This window comes from Daphnia magna, linkage group LG5, assembly GCF_020631705.1.
Source record: "Daphnia magna isolate NIES linkage group LG5, ASM2063170v1.1, whole genome shotgun sequence".
NCBI lineage: Eukaryota > Metazoa > Arthropoda > Branchiopoda > Diplostraca > Daphniidae > Daphnia > Daphnia magna.
The window spans coordinates 8,927,221-8,953,135 of record NC_059186.1 but is presented as its reverse complement, the minus strand read 5'-3'; the positions used below and the strand labels follow the sequence as shown (position 1 = coordinate 8,953,135).

General features: G+C 39.2%; 1 protein-coding gene and 2 long non-coding RNA genes across 10 annotated transcripts in view; 1 reads left to right on the top strand and 2 right to left on the bottom strand.

Annotated features, from left to right (window-relative positions):
- Positions 1-276: 276 nt before the first annotated feature.
- LOC116923133 lies at positions 277-1,019 on the bottom strand. The gene is made up of 2 exons (XR_004394383.2): positions 730-1,019; positions 277-657 (listed from the first exon to the last, which is right to left on the bottom strand). It is a non-coding gene; the product is annotated as an uncharacterized LOC116923133 (long non-coding RNA).
- Positions 1,020-1,031: 12 nt separating this feature from the next.
- Positions 1,032-25,915, top strand: part of LOC116922806 (zinc finger and BTB domain-containing protein 17) — a 40,035-nt gene continuing 15,151 nt past the window's right edge. The window contains exons 1-9 of one of the 2 annotated variants that reach the window (XM_045174561.1): positions 1,032-1,743; positions 1,807-2,043; positions 15,341-15,515; positions 15,600-15,770; positions 16,037-16,482; positions 16,543-16,603; positions 18,339-18,508; positions 20,254-20,419; positions 22,099-25,342. In XM_045174561.1, coding sequence (XP_045030496.1) covers positions 1,450-1,743; positions 1,807-2,043; positions 15,341-15,515; positions 15,600-15,770; positions 16,037-16,482; positions 16,543-16,603; positions 18,339-18,508; positions 20,254-20,419; positions 22,099-22,139 — 1,761 coding nt within the window. In that variant the 5' untranslated portion in view covers positions 1,032-1,449 and the 3' untranslated portion in view covers positions 22,140-25,342. Of the gene's footprint in view, positions 1,744-1,806; positions 2,044-15,340; positions 15,516-15,599; positions 15,771-16,036; positions 16,483-16,542; positions 16,604-18,338; positions 18,509-20,253; positions 20,420-22,098; positions 25,343-25,915 lie in introns of those variants that run through there. The other variant, XM_045174560.1, reaches the window with a different exon arrangement.
- Positions 11,056-15,335, bottom strand: LOC116923088. 7 transcript variants are annotated; one of them, XR_006647123.1, is made up of 5 exons: positions 14,128-15,335; positions 12,132-14,071; positions 11,957-12,065; positions 11,655-11,903; positions 11,056-11,551 (listed from the first exon to the last, which is right to left on the bottom strand). It is a non-coding gene; the product is annotated as an uncharacterized LOC116923088 (long non-coding RNA). The 7 variants fall into 7 exon arrangements; XR_006647126.1 differs by having other exon boundaries at positions 11,655-11,892; XR_006647127.1 differs by lacking the exon at positions 11,957-12,065 and having other exon boundaries at positions 12,132-12,286; positions 12,351-14,071; positions 14,128-15,093.

The following is a 25,915-nucleotide window of genomic DNA, read 5'->3' as shown; positions in this document are numbered from 1 at the left end:
AGGTATAGAGATTCCTGTTATTCAAGTTGACCTTTAAAAAAAAAAAAACAAGAAGAAATCAGCTGATTTTTTTGTTTGGCAGGTTACGTGCCACCATTCACACAAACAATTGGGAAAAAAAAATGGAGTTACAAACGAGTTGTTTGTGTGTGTGTTTTAATCAATTTCAATCAAGAAAGATTGAGTTTGCTATGCACCTTTAATGATGATCTGTGATCATGATGTACATCACGTCCAATTCAGTTTTCATTGTATATGTAATCCCAGCTGTCACAATGGCGAATCTTGGGACGTTTATTCAAATTCGATTTTTTGCGTACACAAACAAGAGAACGTTTCACCTTTATTCACATAACCGAAATCGAACAAAGCTGTGGACATTGGCAGAGAATAGTGGCACGTGTGCAAAATCAGTGATGATCCGGAAATGATGGGGAGGCGAGCAAAAAGTTCCATGTTGTTGACGCAAAGGGGAGAGATGAAAAAGAATAAAAAAAAAAAAAAAGGGAGGTAATAAAACGTGAGACACAGAGAGGAGGTTGCAAGAAGACGAGTAGGAGGAGCATCGGCTTCCAGTGCTGCAAGCAACAAAAGAAGCCGGTTGGCTGCTTGTTCCAACTCGGGGGGCCGTGCTGTCGTGTGGATGTTCCACGATGTCTAAAGCCCAAAAAAAGAAAATAAAACAGGTTTTTTTGGTTTTTTTTTTAACCCCCCCACTTTCCCACCCACCTGAACTGTATAGTCATGTACACACTATTTCGGAATCCTCTAAGAAAGCGCGGTGTGCCTTCCTCCTCTTTGGCCATCACCCAGAAGCTGTGCCGTTGCTACTATATACGAGTATATATATATATATACCAGAAGAGAGGGGGGGGCTGCCAACGCCACTGGGCTTGTTTCTATCTCTTCGTTTCCATTCTTTTCTCCGAGCTATATACACACTATATAATCTTGGTGTGTCTGTGTGTGCTGGTGGCGTTGGGCAAACGAAAAGAACTGGAGGAACCGGCCGAGCGCGCGGGCCCAACCAACAGTTTTCAGTTGTCGACCGGCGGCTACTGCAGACGGTTGCCTGTTTTGTTTTATCCCTTGTTTGTTTTTAAATGAATCGTAATTAAAAAAAAAAAGGAGAAGGAAGAGAGATACATACTCGCATAGGAAGAGCTTAAGGAACAGACGCGTTACAATCATTTTTGATTTGGACAGTGACATTTTTGGGGTTGAGTTTTTGAAGTTTTCTTGTAGATGAGCGCAATTGATTCCGTTTTTTATCGGGTGATTCCAATGCGCACAGCAGCCAAAATAAAAGTGAACTGATCTCCATTCATCGAGTGACAAGTTAAAAACGCCATCTCAATTCCTTCCTTTTCAAATCGAAAAAATTACAATCAAAAGAAGAATTGAATTCATTCATTTAAAAAAAAAAAAACAATTCCAAAAAAGAAAAGGATGGACGGTCTGAAGATGGCCCAACATCATTCGCTCGGTGCCGCTATGATGGCCAAAGGACTTTTCGGTGGCAGTGCAGCAGCTGCTGCTGCTGGGATGGCCGGACTGGCCGGCATGGATCCACGTAGTTTAGCCATGGCTGCCGCTTTTTTGCCCGTCAATTTAACTTTGGACGGACGCCTACATCCTCATCATCATCAGGCGGCCGCGGCAGCGGCCGCTGCAGCCGCTGCAGCTGCTGCCAGCCTTCAGCACGGACTTCATCAATTGCAACAAGAAGCTCGTCACTGTCAGGTGCGTTTTTTTTCATTTTTTCAAAACCGAATGATTGCCGAAACTAACGCGTTCAAAACACAGACGATGAATCGGACGGACAGTTCGAATGGCGATCGTTCACCGACGCCACCGACGCCCATGATGGAAACGTGGGTCTTGATTCCACCTGAATTATCGCTGGTTCTGCAACCGCCTTCGCAACAGGCCCGCGTCTGGACCAGAGTTCCCGTGACGCAGGGACGACGCTGGTCGCCATTCCAAGGCACCGTCCGTCTTGGTGTGATGCCATCGACGGCCGCCTCTGACGCCGACACAGAGGTAAACAAAAAATATACATAGAAAATTCTTTATTTGATTCCCTTTTGGTTTTTGAGCCACAAAGAATGGCTTGATTGGTTATCGTTGATCAGTTAACTCACGAGCGTGGACGTTCTTTTTTGAAATCGCCAATTCTGATTGAATCAAAAGGTGGGCCAGGGAATTCATATAAAACAGGTTCATCAGCTTTTGCCTTAATGAGAAAAGATCAGTGAACAAAAATGAAGCCTTGAGGTGCCTTTTATGTGTTTTCTTGTCGAATTCCACCATGTTTAATCTAATTGGTACGGTGATACATTTCACTCGCGACCCTCTGTATAATATTTTTCAAATGAGTTAACCAGAACTCGAGGCAACGCGCTAACGTGAGACACAGCAGACATTGTGTTAATGCGCCTTCGCAATTTAATTAGAAGAATATAGACTATGCGTATATGAAAAGAGCCGAATTTCATGTTGTAAAATGTGTGTTGATCAGTCAACAGACTGAAAGAGAAAGAATGACACCGAGGAACGAGACACTTTTCAATATGCGCCAATTAGAATATGTCAAGTCGGTTTTGATTGGCCGAAACAAAATCGGGCCTAATTGATAAGCGAGTGCGTGATTTACGGTCCCACCTGTGTAAAACCTGATTTTGGTACACACGTTTTTTGCATCACATTGCGAGCGAATGCCCTTTTTGTTTCAGTGGCAAGGCTACAAAGAAACAAACTCGACTCTGTGTACACAGTGCAATGTAGGCCACTTTCTTGTCCCAATATCGTCTAAGAAAATGTAGATACATGTAATCGCTTACAGCTTTTAACTGCGATTGCCATCGTCGGGTTTGTTTTGTTTTTTAAAAATCGTGCTGTGCTTATTGACCCTGGAAACTGGAGAACCCTGGTAGAATAGCACCTTTCGTGAATGGGGCATTATATATTCGCGTCGCGGTTTGATGGACATTCGCACATCTCCGTGTCCACTTCCGCTGCAACACGAGTCCAACTTTGTTTGGCTGTCCGTCGGCAATCTGCGTCACCATATCTACACACATATATACGAGCTGTTGATGACGTCATTATTACCTGACCCCCCCCCCCTTTTATTTTCGAGTATAATCCAGACATTAGAAATCAAAAAAATTCAAAATGGCCGTCGCTGTTGATGAACGGTCCACAACTGCGTGAATTTATTGCATGGCAAGGTCTATACATGTCGGTATGGAACACGCGTAGACGATCTATATATTTTTTTTCTTTCATTCTCTTTCACCTTTTTGACTTGTGTGTTGTATACCTTTGCCACTTAAAGAAGAACAGGGCCCCCACTTATTGTTATATTATTAAGAAGGGAGGAGGGCCAGTGTTCCGTGAAGACCTTTACTAGGTTTAATTAGAAGAAGCACGCCCGGCCCCGGCACTGCCACGGTATATGAATTTATTTTTATTTTTGTTTTTTTTTTCTCTCTTACACATAGCGTCATCATCGTCATTATCGTAAATTTTTATTTTCTAACGTTAATTGTTATGTCGGCCATCTTCATCGCCAGTTATGCAGAAATGTCGGAGAATTTTTTTTATTTATTTCTTTTTTTTTTTTAACACATGACAACAAGAATTTTTCTTACCGTCTTATTCAATTTAAAAAAATAAAATTATTTACATGGACAATTGATTATTTGGGTCGCACAGAGTTCTTTTTTTTCAAATACGTGTAATAGTTTATGAACTAGCCTATATATACCATATGCGTAGAGGAGCTACCGCATTGTCGGGATTTATGTTTTTCTTTTTTCGTGAGTAGGAAGGGGTAACAAAAAGAAGGAGGAGAACAAACTGGCGGTGCTAAGACTCTCGTTATGCGTATAGCTAAAAAAAAAAATAAAAATGAAAAAAGGTTAGGGGTTTTGGCCGTTTGCTACGGATATATCATTATGTTTATATGCGCATACTGTTACACGGACAGACGCAAGTTAGCCATATCTATACCTCGTCAAAAAGTTGTGGAATAAAAATATTTAAAAAAAACTCAGGGACGTAAAATGCTGTTCATTATTTTCTAATAAAGTTCCAGACTCTTCTTTGATGTTTTCGCTTTTAAAGCCCCACTTTTTTGTTGTTTGTTGTTGCAATACCCAATCGCTGTCGCCTTTAACCGCCAGAAAATGAACGGATGCGCATTTTTTTTTTTTTTTTTACATTTTCTTTTGAGGGGGTGGGAGTTTTTATTGGCGGTGTGTTGTCCGCTCTCAAATAAAAAATTTGGAAATGTTTTTTTTTTAATTTTTTAACGTTTTACCTGACCCTTCGCAAAAGAAAACAACTAATAGGGAAGTATATGCGAACTGGAAAAGAAACAAAAATAAATAAATAATAAACTGGATTTCGTTTTTGTTTTGATAATTACGTCGGCACTGGCGTTCCGCTGTGAAAGAATCATTGGAATAATTCCCATTTAAGGAAGAGTTAGTTTTAATATTACACACACACACACACAGGCACATATTTTAAAATGTTATATATATTCCAGTTTTTTTTTTGTGTTGTTGTTGCTTCGTTCTCCTGGGAAAAAGCCTGTTTGCTGCGCATCTTCTTGTCGGCTTCAAAATAAATGAGATCTAACGGAGAGCTGTTTTTTTTTTTTCTCTTTCTTTCTTTTTTATTATTCGGTTGTGTCTTATAAACAGACCAGTCGTCAAAAAGATTTCGTCCTGCAAAGTTATTTTATCTTTTATAATAATGGGTGGAGTGATGCTATATAATGACAAGGAATCCCAGGAGCTATGTGAAAGGGCAAAAAAAAAAAAAAAAAGACAATTCAAGATTATTATAATTTTTTTTTTTTTTTTTAGATGATGATACGACCGTTTATTTCATTTTTTTTTTTAAACCTCCCAGGGCGCACACGAAATAAAAGCAGATCAGGTTGTTCCGTGTATCCCGCCATTTTTTATTTTTCTGTGTGTGTATGTACGCGCTCATTACGTCACTAGATAATGCGCTATGGAATTTTCCCCTTCTCCCTTTTTGTACAACGGAGAGTTCTTCTTCTTTCCTTTTTTTTATTACATGTTTGTGTGGATTTTATATTTTTTTATATGTCATTTGATAGTGCGCAAACCATCATCAGTCCCCTTCAAAAACTGTTTTTTTTTTAAAGGTAAAAATGCGGGTGGGCCAGAAGCTCAAAAAAAAAAAAATTGTTCAGGTGCTGTTCAAATTGAACGCGCGCGTCTCTCGGAGGGCGGTCCGTGTAATTCACCCGACTTTACCGTATAGAGTATCTCTCCCCCCCCCCCTCTCTTTAAATTCCCGTTGTGTCGATTAGGGGGCAAAGGAATGCCTCACGAAAAAATCAAAATTGGACATTGGTCTAATATTTCCCATGAAAACTAAAAAAAATGGGGTTGTCCTTCCTGGGCAAAAATCGCCTTTTTTGAAAAAAAAAAAAACAAAAACGAAAAAGAATTTTGAAGCTGTCCCAGGATATCGAACTCGCTGTCCAGACACGACAACAAGTTATTTCAATTAGAACGCGGTGAGATTAGTTTTTTTTTTTTGGTGATGGACGATGAAATCAAAGCGCGTCAAAACGTCTACGAAAAAGAAGAGAGAAAGAGAGTAAAAGGGAATAAATAATAAGGTCTTGTCCGATTTGATTGGAACTTACTATATGTATAACAAAGGCCGTCCTGGATTTCCAATCACGCCGAACCTCGTTACATACCTCTCTCTTTCTGTTGTTTTTTTATTGTTTTCAGACTAGTTTATTTTGTACTAAATAGCCGCCCTCAGCTTGTGAAGGTTATCTTATTAACAGAACTATATAGTCTGATATCAACGATTAGAGATGTTGTATATCTATTACCTGTATTTGTGTATAGCACAGTATATAGCGAAGAAATCAAAGCCAAAACGAGAGATTAGATAGCAAACTGCGAAAAAGACTTTGTACAACGTCGTTGCTGTTCAAAAGTGAATTTTCTGTTCTCGGAAATTTATTGGCAATTTCAGCTTCGAGCAGAATGTGTTTTTAAAAGAATGTTTGCCTCTCGCGTTCAAAGTGGCCCTTTAAACATATATAATTGGGCTTTGCTTTTAGCCATCCGTACGATGGCCTTTTTCCCATCCATCACGCGGGCAATGTATTTCTTTCCCGTTTTTTCACCGATGCCGAGCCGAGCAGAACAGATTAGAGAGAGCACTGGAGGGAAAAGGTGTGTCCTGTGCTTTACACGTCAACGCGGACGCATCAACGCAGCGTTGAAACGACGCCTTCCGCTCACTTTGCGGTCGGGCCACTTCTCTTCTTTTTTTTTTTTTCTTTTCTAAAAGAACATAATCAAACACTTCACCAACTCCCCACTGAACAATTTCTATTTTTTTTTTTTTTTTTCGAGGTGTGTAGAGAGGTGGTTTGGTCTTGTTCCTTCCTGTCATGTTTTCTTATTCCGACCAGCGCATCAGCACCGGTCATAAATCACGCAACAATTTGTTGGTAGGCAACTTGTTGCGGCTCGTTGCACTTGCTGTTAAAGTCTTTTTATTTTTTTTAAATTTTGACGATCGTTATCGACGCTGTTCCAGAAATCCTGTTCCAACATTTTGCGGTGCCAACTTTTCGGGCAAGCAAAACTTCAATTCGAAAGGTGTTGTGTGTCTATATAGCTGATGGTGATCTATATTCGTGAAGGAATTGTTGTGACACGTCATCGACCTTCTTATAAAGTAGATATTTCCGAGAAGGTGGGGTTTTACGGGTTGATATAACACACAACGGACAGTTGATTAGATGCGAGAGGGCAAAACACACAAACACACAACGAGAAATAGTTTTGTCTATGTAATCGAGCGCGATAGACACCTCGACGCAAATTAGCATACGTCTCGCAGAATCCAATTGACGGTTGAATAAAAAAATACTTGGAAAACCCCCCCGAGAGAATATTCAAAAAAAGGAAAAATCAAAGGTATAATGACCTAAATGCAGATTGTTAAAGAAATCGTGTTGTTCGTGTGCGTTGACGTAGAACTAAATCAAACCACAAGGGAAAGAAAAAAAAATTAGTGGTAGTGACCATTGGACTTGATCGAGTCGATGAAGATGTCAAAAACGATACGCCCACATTCTCCCACATTGCCCATAGCTATTAATAAAAAAGGCCAACCGGCCCTATGTGTTCTCTTTCCTATATAAACTGCATACGTCCATAACAAATGGCTTCATATATCGGTTTCAAAATGATTACGTTTTTTAATTCCCTCTTCTTCCTTCGCGTGAGTCGAACATTTTTAGAATTGTTGAATCCATTTCGAAAGAGGATTTTTTGTTTTGTTTAAATTTGGTTTGTGTTATAACGGTGGCTCATTTCAATTAGAAATGGAGACTTTTGCTTGCAGTCTATGAAACCAAAAACAAATGAAAGGCGATAAAACACGCTTTTCCTATTAAAGTGAAAGCAAAAAAAAACAAATGCCTCTCGTTGTGTGGAACGAAAAAAAAAAGAAAAAGAAAAAGGCCTTTTGGATCTAATAGACGTGTGTGGTTAATGGCGTGTTGATGCCCTTGTTCAGTTCAAAGTTCGTGCGACACCTTCTTAGCTATTCTGATTACGTGTAGAGGGGCATTTAATGGTAGCCGAAAAAGGCTGGTGACGAGCCGAAGAATTGGTGAAACTGGCCGTTTCGACGTTTAGAGTTGACAAGCCCAAATGCGACAGGTGAGACCAGAGGCCCTTTTTATCTAATTCATTTAAAACCCATACTGTGCAACCGTATTTTTTTTTTCTATTTCTTTTAACAATTCAAAAAACAAAACAAAAAACAAAGTAGAGAAACAAGACAAAAAAAATAAATGTATAATACAATCCAAATGAGAGGAAGGAGAATAGAGCGGGGGCTGCGTCGTCGTGTGCAGTCTTTTGTTTTCTTTTCGCTCTGTACTTTTGTGTGAGATTCTATTCTTTTTTTCTTTCTCTCTTATATAGTCGTGCGCTCTTAAGAGAATCTTTTCTTTTATATTTTGGACAAAATAAAGAAAGAGCTTCAAAAATGGGGTTCCACTATCACACACCGGCTGCGGGCGGCAGCCGTGCCGGGCATGTCAAGTGGAACGTTGCTGTGGCTCTCTTTTCTTTTATTATTATTATTTTTTTTTTAAAACGTAAATGGAAGAGAGAAAGAAAAAAAAAGAATCTTCTTCTTACTATAGTCGTATAGTCAAGTGTGTCTTTTTTTTCTTTCTTTAGTCCGAGTCTTGAATATCAAATCGAATGCCACACACGCGCCAGCGCTTACCTGCTATTTCCACCTAGTTTCGTGTCTTCCAGACGGAGGCAAAATTTGTAAATACTTTAAATAAATAAAAAAACAAAAACAAAAACAAACAAAAAAAAGGACCGTTTGTTTTTGTTCCGTATGAGTCATTCTCCGAAACCAGTCGGTTCGATCCTGTCCCCACGGTATATAGTCTACTTTTAATTATATATGAAAAAGAATATAATTATCAGTTAGATAAACTATACCATGTATGGCAGGCAAAAGAAAAAAATTAAATAGAGAAGCGAGGAAGCCAAGAATTCTTGACAGAATGAAATGATTTAAAAGTTCAGAAAACTGGAAAAAAATAAAATATACATGTAAAATAAACTAAGAAACAAATGTTGAGTATTACATTATGTAGATAACTGGAACTCGCAAAATTATTATCGCACACGTTACTTCTTTTTAATTTTACCAGACAGATTGTTGACAGTGATTCAGAATTCATCGTAAATGCAAATAAAGAGAGAAAATGAGAGATGGACGTTACAGGGGGACATTTTCAAAGAAAAACTGTCAACATTATGCAGCCCAAAAAAACAAAACCCAACTCCCCTTAAAAAATAAATAATATTGAATAAATAAAAACCGGCTCTTTTTATTTATTTATTTTTTTTTCCTACCCTGGCCGTTTTATAATGAATGAGACAAGTTTCGGAAGCTTGACATTCTTCGGTGGTAATGTGCATCTCTTTCTTGGCTTATAAGAAAAATATAGTCGTGTATATAGTAACTTGCCTGGCCCTTGTTATATATATTTTTGGTCATCCTATTCGGCCTTCTTTCTTGCCTCTCTGTTTCTATCTGCGTCGTCGTGTTCTTCGTTCTTTTCATATCATCATAAGCCATGGCCTTCCATGAAGGCTTCACAAGGGTCCAGTCTTGTGAAAAAACAAAAATACCTGGAACAACATTCGCCCGAAATGGTCAACGAACGTTGTAAAAGCTCGATCGTCTTCTCTCTGATGTATAGAATGAGAAAGAATATATAAGAATATATAAACATAGCTTACAAACTGATTTTAAAATCAGTTCTATTTCACTCTGCTGTGTTGTGTCTCTCTGTGCTGCATACGATCCAGTCAAACAGGATCGAGTGCATCCCTATTCGATTTGTTTAACATTTCTAGTTTGCTACTATATCAATTCAAAATAACAGTCCGGCACATCACGGTGAATTTCAAACCAGTTTGCTTTGTGATTGTACAGACCGGTTCGCAATGGTCTTGTATATACAATGAAATATTGACTATTTCATTTCTATTTCGTGCACTCTGAATGTTGAGGCGTATATATATTTATTTTTATTTTAAAGAAGGACTTTTAATTCCGTGTAAATATGCGTACGAGAAGAAGAAGCGATTTTTCTATTTTAATGGACAGCATCAGCAGGTTGTCCTACCTGGTTCTCTTTGCTTTTCGGGACGGACAGAGGTCAACGCTTCGATATATATATATTTTTTTAAATTTAAGTTTGAAAGAAAATAAGGGAGGGAAATGATTTCTGGTTTCGGTTGTGATTCTTAACACGACGCGAAAGGCCAGTAGCATAATGAATGTTAGGGCAATACCATATACTTATATAGAGGGCACTGTTTTTTGTTTTTGTTTTAAACGCATAAATATGTAAAGCATATTTATTTTTTTGGACTTTCCATTTTTATTGTTATTATTGCTACTACAACTACTCGTTTTCTTCCCTTCGCTTATACTACTACTACTACTACTACTACCAGATAATCAAATCGCCCAATATGGCCGTCGGGCAATCAGAAGAGATGCTGACCGGGAGCCCATCATTCGAAAACGTTTTTGTTTTGTTTTTTTTTCCCCCTTTTTTCTTGTTTGTTGGGTTTCCAGAGCAACAACAGTAGGAAATGGTTTTACTTAAATTATAGAAAAAAAAAAATGAGAAAAAGAAGTTGCTGGCTAAGGGTTAGCAGCGTGAGTCGGGTCTCGGTATCCCGCTGCTATGACGAGCCTTTCTCAGCCGTTCCAAAAAAAGGGAAGAAAACAAAATGGGGTAAAAAAAAAATCAAAATGAAAACAATGGAGAACCTCTATACAGTAGTGATAATAATAATTGAATAACGATTGAAAATAATACGTTTAACTTTTATTCGGAACGAAACGAGAGATGGGACTGTGCTGCTTTTGCTCAACACTTGCAACGTGGGTTGAGATTTCGCGCCGGACAATCACATGTTCCATGCATTACCTAAACGGTATATAATAACCCTTTAGTTTAAAAGCTCAAACAAAACAGCCGAATGGATTTTTTTATATGTCCACTTCTGATACGCTTGGATAAAAACTGTTTTTATTGGCGACTGTTTATTCTAAACGGGCAAACGCACACAACGCGATTCGGGATTGAAGGGTAAAGGTATAAATCTCATAGGTCGTTTAATTGAAACGAGCCCTTGACGTTTAGAACGACGGGCGCATTCTCTGAAAATGCACGGGGGTCCACGTTTGCGCTAAAGTCGAGTGAAAAAAAAACCAAAAAAAAAAAGAGCCACAGGCACAACACGACCATTTCTCTTTGAAATCTAGCGGAGAGTTTCATTTTGTGAATCAAGAAAAAGCTAATGGTCCGTGTATATAGAGTTGAACTCGTAAATAGGCAGCTCCTATAGTGGCAAGCGACGATCATTTTTCTAGATATATTTATATATTTTTTAAGCACTTATTAGGAGACGTGAGTCCAGATGCATTTAAGCTTTTGTGTTTTCGTATAATATATACAGCAGAGAGCAAGTATAGTGCCTTTTGTTGTTCTCGTTCGGGATAGTTTAATCAAGCTCGTTAGCCTCGTTTTGTGTTACGACTTTTCTCCTTCTCCAACGTCCCCTTTATTTAATGGACGCGATTACGCGCACTTTTTCTCCAAACTCCCGTAACTCTCATACAGTCCCCCCAATCGTTTCCCCCCGTTGACTAGCGGGAGGGCCTCCGACCTTTTTATCTCACGCGCAGTTATGCACTTCATAATTACGCCCTGCATTTTTAGAAGAAAATTAAGAAGAGTTGTGTATATGTATAAAGGGTTTTTTTTTGTTTTGTTTTGTTTTTGGGATTAGATGAACTTTCTTCTTCGTTCATCATCGTTAAAAAACAAAAGCGAATCACAAAAATTCAAAGTTGTTTCTTTCTTTTGTGTTTGATGATTTGAATCAAAACAAAGTTTTAAAACTGTTACCTATAACAAAAAAAAAAAAAAAGAGAAGAAAAGGTTTAAGTTTGTGATTGAATTATAACTTGATTATGCGAACATAGACAATAAACGAAAATCTAATTATTACCCCCTTCTTTTTTGGTTGTTCTCGGCTGCTTGTGCTCTACGGCTCGCGTGTGCGTCTGCGTGATTTATGTACTTTTTCGGCTGAAAAATTATTCAAAGACCAGAGAGCCCTCATAATAATAATGATATACAAGTCTAGATTATGCACCTCTTCATGTAAACTCAAATAAGTTTCTGGGCGAACTTCCTTTTTGTTCAGTTTTTTTGCCTTTCATTCCGACAACTGACCGACGACAGGTCTATGGATTTCCTTTAAGAAAAATAAATTTCAAAGAATTAAAAAGTTAGAAAAAAGAGAACTACCAGTGTTTTCTATCTCTCGACTGTTTATATCCTCTGGCAATGGTCACAACAAAAAAACGTGGCTGTGTAATTTTTTTTCTTCTTCTTCTTATGTTTCGGGCCATCATCTCTTTTTATACGACCCTCTCTTTAGTTTTAAAACAAAAAAAGGTAGAAATAAGAAAAGTGCTCTTACCTGAAAAAAGATGGAAAGCAAATGGCTAGCGGCTCTTCATCCAGTTGCGTGCTCTACTGGAATTGGTTTCTTCCCCCCTCTCTGTATAATTCCGTAAATCTGTTGATGTGTATATGCAGCAAGACATCATGTTTTTTTTCTCTCTCTCTAATCTTCTGCTTCGAAAGTCACTGCTCGCTTGATTAGGGTTTCCATTTTTTTAAAATATAATACCGCTACCTTCATTAGAATATTAAAAATCGTAGCAATATGCAAAGAATGACCCGAGGGTCTCAAATAAAAGTAATAGTCCACTGTTCCGTATGATCGTCCTGTTTTTTTGCTCCTGTTGTTGCACATCAGGTGGTTCATCGGGAAATATGGTGGACCTTTTTTCGTGTTCCCGACGTTTTAATGTGTTGATTCAAATTGGATCTACCATTTTTAATTCACCGCACCACCTGCTGCACGAAAAGCCGCATACGACATCAAGTTCACTAACGACATAACGTCCTTTTTCTATGTCCCCAGGACAACTGAAAATTCCAAAGCCCCTGCAAATAAACTATTTAAATATGATTCAAAACAATATCGATAACAAAGAAATTCAACGATAAATAAGATGGGTGTGAAATCAGTCAAACAACTCCCTCTTTGAAAAAAAAGGATGAGTTTGGATGATGGAAAAGGTCTTGCACACACACACACACGCAATTACGTAAGTAAACGCGCACATTGGTTGAATATCTCGAATGTTGTGTACAACCGTGAAAGCGTGCATCAAATTCGGCCATTTAAAACCCAAAAATTTCAAGACTTGATGGATCGAATCGGTGCCGGCCCGTGCCTCATCGAGTACACGAGATTGCCATACATGACGGTTGTACACGTCGGATGAAACTGATGATCTTGCGACACGCTTAGTTTATAATTAACCGTCAGACTTTCTCATCGGGCTACATCACGCAAACATTTCCCTTTGTAGACATTAGGAAATAATTCTAGCGTGAACGTATTAAGTTAACCTACTAGTAATACATACAAAATAAGAAATATCGTTCAACAGTTAGTAGAACGATGTGGTTTATGTGCGGTTGGAAAAGCCCAGGTTTTTTTAGAAATTGAGTCGATAAAAATTGATCCGACTCGTATAAACTTAAAAACTGACACCTGACATAAAATAGGTATCTTCGTTTCGCGGTTTGGGTTTTAAAAAAGAAACAAAAAAAGTTTTCTGCTCTTTTGTTTGCTGCGGTTGTTTTCGACGGTTATGGTTATAGGGAGAATAAAAAAAACCTGCGGGTCCCGAATCACGAAGATTTTTTTTGTTTTTTTTACTACAAAAGTGCAGATGATAAAAGAAGAAAAGTATCGGTAGGATATTAACAAGCAGACACGGACTGACGAGCGGCGTCCAACGAGCAACTAACCGGTGCGATACATGGAAAAGGTTTTTGTTTTTTTTAATGAGATACTTTTTGTACTACGTGAGACATCCCTCTTCTTTTTTTTTGCACGAATGGGGTTTTCTTTTGGCCGAGTAAAAATTTTTTTTTTTGAAAGAGAGAATCAGCAAAACGGCAATAACGAGCCATTACAAGAATACGATACGGAAAAAGTGCCGTGGGAAAAGAGTTTCAACTCACGATGACGCCAGTTCACTTATATACGAAATGCTGCCAGGTAATCTAACATATAGGTCTGCACAGCAGCAAACTTGGCTGATAGTTAAAGAAAAAAACCTGTTGAGGAATCGAAACGAGAAAAGGAAAAAACCTTGATGGCCGCATCGTTATTTTGACTTTACCTTTTTTTGGTTATTAAATTCAACATTCCATGGCGATCAAGGAAGAAGGTGCCTTTGATCGGCCACCAGGTGAACCAGTTCTTGTTTCCAAAGGAATTGCGAGGCAAAAATGATCTGAATATTTCACGGCATCACAAACGTCTGATGGAATTGTCTAACAGCCAATAAGAAAATGTACGTGGTGTATCAAAATGTAAGAAACTGAAATACCTTTTTGCTTTTGTTTATCTGCGTTCACGAAAACTATTCGACTCGACGTAATGCACTCACTTCTCGAAGAACGTTGGTCGTCTGCCTGATACATGTTTGTATGCATCCATTTTCTATTCACGATCCAGTAGGAAATGTGACACGAAACGGTTGGGTTCACTGAAATGCTTATCGTTTTCCTGCGTTCTTCGAACCGTAGAAACGTTGAATGGCGTCCTAGACAAAGTCCAAAGAGATTGTTCTTTGTTTTAATGGAAATGTTTTCCTTTTCAACGAGAAGGACGTAGAAAACAATAACGTGTAGGGCACGTAGGGATTTTTGGGTGTCTGTGCCACATGAGAAACTCGTTTTCCTTTTGAGGCTATCTCAAAGACAAAAAGAACTTTTTAATTTTAGTTCTGTCGTTCGATTTGACTTTCCACTGTCAGTTTCAGATTTTGTTCGGTCTGCACGTACTCAACATGGAAAATATAGACAACGCGGGGGGAAGAGTAAGAAACGAGAAAATGAGATTATTCAGAAATTACAGAAAGCGTATGTCAAAGTCAATGACTAGAAACGACTAGAAACAAAACTCTGAATAGATTACCCTGTCCAGTAAAGATCCACGTGTTGAAAAAACAACGCTTTGAAAAGGGTTGACAGAAGGTGTATATATGGGGATGAGCAAATTTTCTTACTCACCCCCCTCTTCAGTCTATCCGTCAATCCACCTAAAAGTGCTGTTTCTTTTTTCTGCACGTGGTTCTGGCGCCATTTTCTTCTGGACTAGCCTCATTAGTCAGAGACATTGAGTGGGGGGATACACGATGGCACGGTCAGATCGTTGTCGTTGCACGTTGAACCACAGCGCGCGCCATTTTTTTTCGTGTAGAAGAAGTTCTTTTGAACTCATCCTTAGACATCCAAATGGCAACCAGTCTTTTTGATTCATCCTTTTGTAAGAAGAAATCTAATTTTTTTGTCCTTCTTTCTTCTATTGTTGATATACATTTTCGGTGAAATCCACCAACAATGTAATCTAGGATACGCCAAATGCTTCTTTTGAGTTGCTTGTTATTTCTTCATTTTGATGGATGTGATTGACTTGTTTTCTTTTTTTTCTGTCTCAGTCTTCTATGATATGTCTCGTTCCGGTTGGAATATCAGATTTGTCAATGATGAATGTCATGTCTTGTTTCTCTTTTTCCTCGTTGAACGAACGATGGATAGATACAGCAACGTTATCACAGCAGTGGCTGCTACGAGGAAGTCACGGAGGTGCCCTGTCTGGCCGGATTATCTGGGGCTGGCACTCGCAAAGTGCGCCATTGCAATTGGGTTCGCTTCCTCCGCCCTTCTTCCCTTTTTACTCCACTCGTCAATGTCGTCTGCTCCAAAATCAAAGGTATGGCAGATATCCTCGTTGAACTCTTCAAAACTTGATCTACTGGATTTACAGAATGTATTCAAATGTCCCGAATTTGTATAGGTGAACCCGTTTATGAAGCAGTCCGTCCTATTGGCGCCAATACGGAACTGATTGTTTTTTACCTACCTGGCCTTCACGATGATGACGAAGAATTACTCTACGGAGGTCTACCTGCCGTTCGTTCTCTTCGTTCTTCATTATTTCGCCGCACAATGGGTCTCATCTTGCAAGGTAAAACGAGCAAAATTTCTTCAATTAAAGCGAATGATGAAGCGCATCTGTTTAGTTAACTAGCCGTTGATGAGTTGCTTGTATTAACTACTGTGTAACCCCAAAATTGGAGTGAGACTAAAAGAGAACTACTCGACTATACTAACATGGTTCATTAGCAAGTTAATTGACAATCAGCCAACCACAACATCAAGAACGATTAAAGAAAACTCTTTGTGATGTGCATTTATTTCATCTCAACTTGACGTGTGTTGATTGGAAAACAGATAGCCCTCTGGACTTGTCCTTGTCGCTGTTGACGTCATCGTCCTGCTCGGCCTCTTCACCGACACCTGATGATCAACAACAACAGCAGCAGCAACAGCAACAAAAACAAAAGCAACAAAATGTGGCTGGATCGAATGTAACCACATCTGGTGGAGCTTCGGATGGCCGTCAATCTGTTTCTAGCGAACAATCAGCTGGATTGTCTTCAGGAGCTGACGAAATGGCCAGCAACACGTCCGGATTGGATGCTTCATCCGATGCTTTGGGGCTCATTCAGAGTCATTTGAGCCATCATCATAGTCTTCATCCTCATCAAATGGGAGCCTCGTCTAACGTGACATCCAACAACGGTGGAGGAAGAGGAGGCCGTGCTAGCGGAATGACGTCTGTTTCATCAGCCTCTTCTGGCCGTCCTGCCCGCCAGCGTCCTTTGCTTCCTTGCCAGGTATTGCATCTTGTACATCGTATTGGGAACCAATTCATTCTTAATTTGTTCGTTTTGCAGGTTTGCGGCAAAGCTTTTGACCGTCCTTCGTTACTCAACCGTCACATGCGCACTCATACCGGTTAGTTAACATTTTTCTTCCATTAAACCACCACGTAAGATCATGGGTCTTACTCAACAACGCTTTGCTATCCGCGTGTGACAATGCGTACGCATCTACATAGTATACAGAATTTCCTTGACATTTTCTGCTCTTTTTTTGGGTTTGCCCGTCTTGAAAAACCAGAATCTGGAATTTCAGTATTTTTTCCTGTTTAAAAAAAAAAAAAAAACTTAATCGATACAAACGTAAAGCAACAAAACCACAAACCTAACATGGCGGAAAGACGAGTTTATTTCTTTATCGGCTAATGAGAAGACTAAGTTCGTCAACCATTAAAAATTAGCCTTTTTTCTCTTTGATGGACAAGATTGACATTAGCAAGTGGACCGTCTTGCGAGCTGATGAGTATTGGATTGGGTCGGTTTAGCTTCAGGCTATCGAGAACAGCTTGTCCGGTTTCTTTGGGATCCATCAGTAAAGTAACAGCACAATCATTTGTAGCGTGTGTGAGTCGTTCACGCCCTTATTCTTCATCATAGCACACGGAAGAGGTCGTAGAAGTGAATTTATTCACCTCAACACTGACGGCTTTTTTTTTTCTTTCTTGATCTAGATAATAAAAAGAACTAGAAAGAGACGCACAAGAGAGGCTGGCAAACTATACCTTTAAGCTACCCACCATCACCGCCAAGGTTGAAGGGAGGATAACGGCCGATGCGTGATGATGGCCATTGGCTATGCTAGAAAGAAGTTGGTCCCGAAAAACGAGTACCCGTGTAGTCTCTCTGAAACGAGTTCAGTTGTATTATCCATCACCCGAAGCAAGGAGACGATATTTCTGATATTTTTTTTGTATAATTTTTTCTTCTATTGTTTTCGTTCAAAACTTTATTTTTCTCTTTCCATTCGACCAACATTCTCTGGACGAGAGCGAATAGGGCGATATGTCCATCTGACAAGAGACTTGTCCAATGGACCGGTCAGACCAGTTGATCGATATTTTTTTTAAAACCCAAAGACCGATGACGTTTTTCTTTTAGGGGGGGGGGGGATTATTTAAATTTTTCTTTACTTCCTTGGGTTGCACCCGCTTTTATTTTGCTCCTGGCTTCTTGTTTGCTACTACAAGAAGAGTATACGCAACTGCGCCACATGATGCGACACCTGCTGCTCCGGCTGCTGCGCAATTGGAAAGGGCGGAGAGCACGGGGCGAACAGAAAAGGCGTGGCGTCTTAACAAGAGAAAAATTCAGTGATTTTCATCAATAGGAAAAACGTTTTTCTTTTCTTTTTCTCTGGGAGGTGTGATTCAATCGACACAGTATGAAAAAAAAAGAAGGGGAGCCAGATCTTTTTGGGTTTTCTTTATCAGCACCACGAAGCGCTGAGAGGCGATCGCTCCAACTAAATAACAAATGATCTTGGCGTAAGATTCTCGTTTTATTTCTAGGAATGGAAGTAACACACCGTTAAAAAAAAAAAAGTCTTGTGGTGTATAATCTGACAAGGAAGATTTTCTTTTAACGTATGAAAATCCACCCATTTTTATTTCTCTCTTTCTCGCCTGTCACCGAATTGGACTGCGTCGTGTATATGTTAATTGCGACGATGATTCTATTGATATTTAAATGTATCTTGTTCTTTATCCGCGACACTGTTGCAATTTGATTTCAATGGCGTCAATCATTTTCTTATTTTTTCTTTTTTCTTTTCTGTCTGCTGCGTGCGTCATTCGCCCAACTGGAAAACACAGGAGAGAAGCCTCACGTGTGTGACGTGTGCGGCAAAGGATTTTCGACGTCGAGTTCGCTCAACACGCACCGGCGGATTCACAGCGGAGAGAAACCTCACCAGTGCCCTGTCTGCGGCAAACGCTTCACCGCCTCTTCAAATCTCTACTACCACCGCATGACTCACATCAAGGTAAATTCCTGTTGATTTTTATTTAAAAGTCACCAACACAATTTTTTTTTTCTTTTTCTTTATTCTTTCGGATAAAGAAGCAATTCATCCGTAGATCTTACAATGTGTGACCTGCATATTTAAATCAAGTTTATGGTGAATTTTTTTTGAAAAAGGGCAAAGGCCTATATTTTCTTTTTCTAACCGCAAGAAATTATTGGATAGTGAATAATTCGATTTTTATCGAAAATCATTCCATTGGACCGAATACTTCCAATGTTTGTCCTTTGTACGTCAGATTCCAAAGTTTAAAAAAAGTTTTTTTTCTTTCAACTTTTGATTTGTTGAGCTCGGTTTGTAGGTAGCAAAAGCAGGTAGTACAAAAACGAGGTCGTTTCTAAAGAAGAAAATTTTCGGATAACGAAATACGAACACGTATTATGCGTTGGTATGGTACGTGGATGCAGTGCGCACGAAAGATTTCGACTACGTTTGTATAAACGCAGCCGTCAGTCATCCCGTCCTCTGTCCTTTCATCCTTCTTATACACACACATACCGATAGGATCTTTACCGGTAGAATGTCGGTTCTGCAACGGGTCCCCAAGAAAGAAAAAAAAAGAGGGTCTTGTGTGACTTGTGGGGCTGCCATCAGAAAATGGAGTTTCAGAGAAAAAAGATTGAAAAAAAAAAGGACAGACGTTGATTTATCTGACTAATTATGTTGATGGGTAGTGGCCGTAGTGGTGCTCGTCTATTATATAATTCAAGGATTTTTTTTTTTTTGCTGTTGCCGCTCCTGCAATATTCCCAGGCGATAGTTTACGTTGATAAGAATTTTTTTCTTCCTTCTCTTTGGATGGCGGTGAAGGCATCGGCGGCTTCTCGGTAGTTCAAAAGGTTCGGCGGGGTTCAGTATAGCGCCACGATGGCGTGATGAAACTCTGTCGTTTCTATTTTTTTTTTTTCGCCTTCCCCATAGCGATCTGTAGCTTTGCTCTTCTCTTTCCATTCCGACTTTTTAAAGCTGCAAACTGCTGTCACATTTGTTGCCGCTGTCCGTGTCGCCTGTCACATCAGCTTTTTCTCTTTCAACATTTTTTCCTTTTTTTTTTTGTGGATTTCTCTTGATTTACGTACACCTAACGATAATGAAGGTTAGGGAAAGATAAACAAGTTCGTCATTTTTCCTGTTTTTTTTTTTATTTGTCGGTTTAGTTTTTTAACGCGGACACTAAGCTTTAAATTGGAGCAATTCAAAAGGTAAACACGAATTCAGGGAATTGTTAATTTTTTTCTTCCAACATTCGTGGATGTTCCACTTATCCTTTCGTAATTATATATTCGATAGAGATCACATTTTCCTACCAGTTTTGGAAGAAAAAATGTTCTCTTTGATACGTACATGTAGGGTAGGAACGAGTCTATCTAGGGTGTGGACTAGAACATTCCTTTTGATGGACGGTAAAAGGGTTAGGTTCATTATAGTGGTTTTTTTTTTCTTTTTCACAAGGTGCTTTTATGGCTCGTCGAAGAAAACGCGATTCACAACGATAAGACGACGATCGACTCCCTTATTTTTTTGTTCTTTATATCTTTGCTTTATAGAGGCCGTAGTGTTGTGCCCTCCCCCTACGATGCTGTTGAATATGTGATAACGATAATAATAATAAAAAGAGAGAGAGAGCCGTGAACGTGAAAATCATGTAAAATGAGCTAATCTTTTTCTTTTTTTTTAAATGTGAAAAATGTTAACGCGATGTGTAGGAGAAGCCGCACAAGTGCGCGTTGTGTTCCAAATCATTCCCGACGCCTGGAGACTTGAAATCGCACATGTACGTGCACAGCGGTTCGTGGCCATTCAAATGTCACGTCTGTTCTCGCGGTTTCAGCAAACACACCAACCTCAAGAACCACCTGTTTCTCCACACCGGTAAGTCGATGAATATCAATCAATAAATTATCGCCGAGACAAATAAGTCATTATGCGACTGCGCTACCGACATTTCGGAGATTAGTCTTATCGTGTAGAATAATCACGAATTGAAAGAGGGGGGGGGGTGAACAACTGGAACACACCAATATTTTTAAAAATTTATTTTGGTCAGATAAACTGTTGTCCAACTAGTTAAATTCGAAGGTACATCTTTATGTACATAACTCGTTATTTAATTCTCTTTTTTTTTTACCTCTTTCCTTCTGTGGAAAGAAAAAGAATCACGAAGTTTGTTTTTATTTCATACAACAATTTAAAAGAAACACAAGAAAGATTATTCCCTTTTTTTTTCTCTCGTTTGCTGCCGTACTTCCATCTTTCTTTTTTGTGGAGCAGGTTTTTGTTTTGCTTTTCTTATGCGTATACACGTTCGTGATGATTGTATTCTCATCGGTTCTCTCATCCACAATATTTTTTTCAACCACCCAAAGACATGGGCTAGTGGGGTTGGGAAGGTAAGAAATAATAATCAATGATGAATTATGACGATCCATCCAGCGCGCGGATCCAGCCCTCGCGCGCGCGCGCGCCAGCGCAGCACGTTATCATCATCAACCTGTTTTTTTTTTCTCCTTTCTTTCTTTCTCCATGTGTGTGTGTGTGTCTTGATGTTTCGTTTCGAGACTTCCCTTTTAAATTTTTTTTGTTGTAGTTTGCCTCAGGCGACGATTTCATATCACGCGCGTTAGATGCTCTCTCCCCCCCTTCACCGGCCACTTTGGGGGCTCACGGTCTCGTACACGCACTGACCTTTATAGATGGTAGATAGCCGCCGCTCTACCCAATTTCTTGTTCTTTTTTTTGCTTTTCTGTTCTAGTATGATCAATCTGTAAAAAAAGAGAGAAAGAGCTATATGCTCGAATGAAATAGCTCGTACCCTTTTTTGCCCATTGCATTTGCATAGATGACGCAAGGCAGACACCTGCGCACGCGCGCTAACAACCTGTTCGTCTTGTTATTTTTTTTGTCTTCCTACCCCGCGTTTTTTTCTTTAAATATTCACAAATAATAATAGACTTGTATGTTTTTAAACCGCGTGTTGTGTACTATACGGTTGAGTTCCCCCCCAAAATCGCTCACGTTTGTTATGATTCTTGACGGGGTGGCGTATCACCTTTTGCTTGGGAGAAAAGCAGAAAAAGTTTGAATGATGATGGGGGTTTGATGATATGGCAACATGGACGTTGGGGGGGGGGATATATAGAAAGCTGTTGTGAACAGAAAATTTTCTTTTTATCTCGAAGCTATCTTTTTTTTGTGTGTGTGTGTGTGTGTGTTCGTTGTTTGATGTTTTGGTTGAGGGCACGGTCAAATGGTCCATCCGTCCGCGCGTTCGTGAGCTCTTTTTTCTTGCGTGTGGTGTGTTTAGTGGGGTCCACATGGGTTTTGCTGGAAATATTTCTTTTCCTTTTTGTTGAACGCACGGCCGAGTAAATTAATGGTCCGAACTTTTTTTTGTTTTTTGTTTTGGAAAAAAAAAAGAAAGGGAATAAAAATATGATGGAGGCAATAGGAAACAAAAGGTTAGGTATATAGCGACAGTGAAGTGTGTTGCCCAATCTATTTCTCCGTCTATGGTCATTTCTCATAAGTCTTTTTTTTTTTTTTATTCCAGACACCCCCTCCAAGAAAAGGAAGGGGCAGAAAACAGATTAGATTTCCCTTTTTTTTCTCGTGTGTGTGTGTGTCTTGTTCTTTATATTTCTGAGAACGTATCGAACTTTTTCTCTGTTTTTTTCTTCTTCAATGTCGTTCGTTGTTAAATAGCCGAAGAATTAGAGGCATTTTCTGTTTAGTTTTAGTTTTTTGAAATGTGTTCCCATTACCTGTATACGGTACTGTGCGTTTTGCCGACGAATAATCAGAAGTGAAAGAAAACAAATCTTTTCCCATGACCGATTCTTGCACTTATCATTTCTATTTGAATTTGTTTTGTTTTCTTGTGAATTATTTCCTCTTGGACACGTCGACAGCGCGCCAAACGGAGAAGGAAGTTTGACATTTCCGGCCATTTTCTCGTTTTTTTGGGGGGTTTTGCTCCTAAATGATGACAGACTAAAATGATATTTTTAGCATCAACAATGGCGCATCCGCAACTAGTCGATTGGGATGAAGGGATTTGAATGAATCGAGATATCGACTGTAAAGGAAGTTGAATTCTAACTTGAAAAACAACACACACACACACACAGAAAGAAGAATCTATTGTGTTAACAAAAAAAAAAGGACCGTTGCGCTGCTGCTGCTCTGATATTTCCTACTGTCCGTGTTTTATTTTTATTATTCACCGTGAAAGAAACGAGAGGAAGGAGCACAACAGAGGGGAAGGTAAAAGAGCACGAGGAGGGGGTCAGGCTTCAAATGTAATTTTCACGCACAGCGGGATTCACTTTTTTTTTTTTTTTCTTCCGCTTCTTCGAGAAAAAAAGACTTTGGGTCGCCCCGATCGTCACGTCTAGCCGCAAAAAGGGGAGGACGAAGAAGAAGCCAAACACACTGCAACCCGCCATTTTCAATAGTACATTCAGACGGTTAAAGAGGGGGAGGGGGGGAATTGTTTCCATCATTTTTCATCCGCTTGAAGAAAAAAAAAAACAAAAAATAATCAAAATGTTCTCTCATTTTTCGTTGTACGTATTAGCGGCATTTTTTTGAAAATAAAAGTCTTGTTTGCGGGGCGCTTGTAGCAATTCATTATGATACTTGCTGCTAGAATTGGTTTACCTCCCTCTAAAACATCATTTTTCACACTCGTCTATCGCCCCTACACGTTTTCTTCAAAGGTCCATTGTTCCAAAAAAACAAAAATGGGGCCTCTTGTTTTCCCCTCTGTAGCTCCCGCTTACACATTTAGAAGGCGCTGATCATTTGTTTGCCGTCCATACACTCAAGTCCTTTTCTCTATGCATTCGGGGTGCATTATAAAAACGAGACATTGTTTTGTTTTGTTTTTTTCACTTGTTTTTTCGAATTTTTATTTCCACGTCATTACTCTTATAGAAACGAGAAAGAAAAAACGATTGGAAAGTGAAACACAAAGTTTTTTTCCGAGTATAGAGGAATGGATAGACATTTGTAGTCGATGTATAGTAAAAAAAAAGAAAAGAAATATCGATAGGATTAATGATGGTCGGGTTTTTTCTTTCTATTCGTTTTTTTTTTTTAAATAAGGGACAATGATTAGTGGAATTGATGGCGCCATCGTTTCAGTAGCTAACGAAGACTGAAAACTATGGGCCACCAAATCGCCTAATGAGCTAAACCAGAAGTTGTTCGTTTTTCAAATTTGACTAACGTCAATGCTCGTGGAACGTATGTATACCAACACACCGAAAGAGACTTGTGTAATGATTGAATTGGACAGCTGTTTGTCAATCTCCTTTTATTTTTATTCACTTCTTTTCTACCCAATTTCGAATGATTGGGTCGTTCAGTCGCATTATCATAAATGGTGTTGATTTTTTCCTATTAAAGTGGTAGCATATTGATGATCCCCTCGCCCCTCTTTTAAAAACAACCTTCAATCGTTCAATCCCGAACGGAGCGGACAGAAATTCCTTAAATAGAAGACGCGCACTGGATGAAGAGAGAAAAGGGCATTCCTTTCACGTACATGCCAGCACGATTAAAATGGGGGGGTTGGAAAATTGGTTGGTGATTCATTGACGTCCGTTACGGCATCAAGACAAATTTCCTTATTTTTCTTTCCATGTTATTAAATAGATACAGTCCTTTTTGTTTTGTTTTCTCTGAAAATTTCTATATCACGGGAGGGATCGGGAGGATGTTCTTACTAGTACCCGTTTATAAAAGCTAAGCATTTGTGCTCTTATCTCTTTGTTTTTACTTCCAAAAGAAAAAGGAAACATCCCAAAACGGTTCCTCCTCCTTTTGATGTTACAAGCTGGTGGAGAAGTTCAGTTTTCTTTTTATATTTGACTGATTGGCCTTTTTTTTTTTTTCTTCATCCATCCATCCATCTCTCTGTTCTCCACGGGCTCGTAGCAATACATCGCCGAGAATCAAAGTCGACAACAGTCCGAGGGGGGAGGTGGGTGCCGTGAAAACGGTAATTACCAAGCGATCGGGCACACTTGCTACACGAACCGCGTCCAAAACGACTCATCTTTTTATTTTTTCTTAAATCTGTGGAAATGTGTATATAATGAACGCTCACGATGTTTGCGCGCACTGATGGGGCACGTTTGAAACGGAAAATTCTTTCATCGGATAACAGCCGCGGATGAACGATCAAATCGATCAGTCTTGTCCAATTTGTTAAATGCTTTTGTGTTGGCCTCTCCTTTATTTGAAGCAGGTTAAAACACAAAGTTCTAAAACAACAGAGTCCATCTTTTGTTCCCCCCGAAATTCGTGTGGATTTAATGGAGATGGTGCCCGTAGCCAATGTCTAATTCGACCTTGTATGCAAAGTTGGAAACGAATAGGATCATCCCTCGATTTCGGCCTCTTTTTTTTCAAACTCTTTCAGCGTGTTGAGGATTAAGCTGCCAAGTCGGGGTTGAAAGACTCTTTTTTCTCTCCAGAAAATGAGTTCAATAGTCAAAAACTCATTTTCGGCAGCTTTCCAGTTGCACTCTCAAATTTGTTTGACACACAAAAACACATTCTTTTTTTTTTTTTAAATCCTTTTTTTTCTTTTAAAGGTCAAGTCGCGGTTCGACCTTTGATAGTAAACAATATGTCTCTGAAATTCGGGGGCGTAAAAAAAAGAAAAGGGCGAGCGCAAACAGTCGACATGCAATCGTGCAAAGGAAAACACGAACATGTGCGACAAATGTTGGGACATTTACTTGCCCTTTGAAAGATTTTTTTTTTTTTTAAGGGTCGCTTGACCTAAGCGACCTACCTTAAAAAAAAAAAAAAATGTTTTAAATGTCACCTCGGCAGTCGGGTCTCCTAACCACATACACAACCCGGGGGTGAAATGGAAATTTAGAAAGAAAAAAACAAAATGCTATTTTAATCTTTACCCTTTTTTATTTTTATTTTAGTGGCTTGTAATTGGGACATTTAGAACAGATTGCGAAAATGGAAATTGGGTTTTTTTAGATCGGAACGATGCGATCGTAAAGGAAGTGGTATTGATTCAAACTTAAAAAAAAAAAAAAAAACCCTGTGGGTAAATAACACGTAGACCAAATTTTTCTAAAAAAATTTGAAATGAATTTGCGTTGGGAGCGCGCGGATCGCGTGCAACATTTCCCGTGCGTCAATCTGCTGCGTCCACTTTTTCGAAATTAGATACGGTCTCGAGTTGTTTTTTCTCATTCCAACCGAGTCTCATGGCCTTTTGTCGTGTCTCTGTCTGGACTGTGTTATTTGGACGCAACCGACCGACTTAAAAGAAAGAAAAGTATCAGGTGAAACATATTTTTTGTGTTTTTTCAAGACTTGTTTGCTTCGCCATC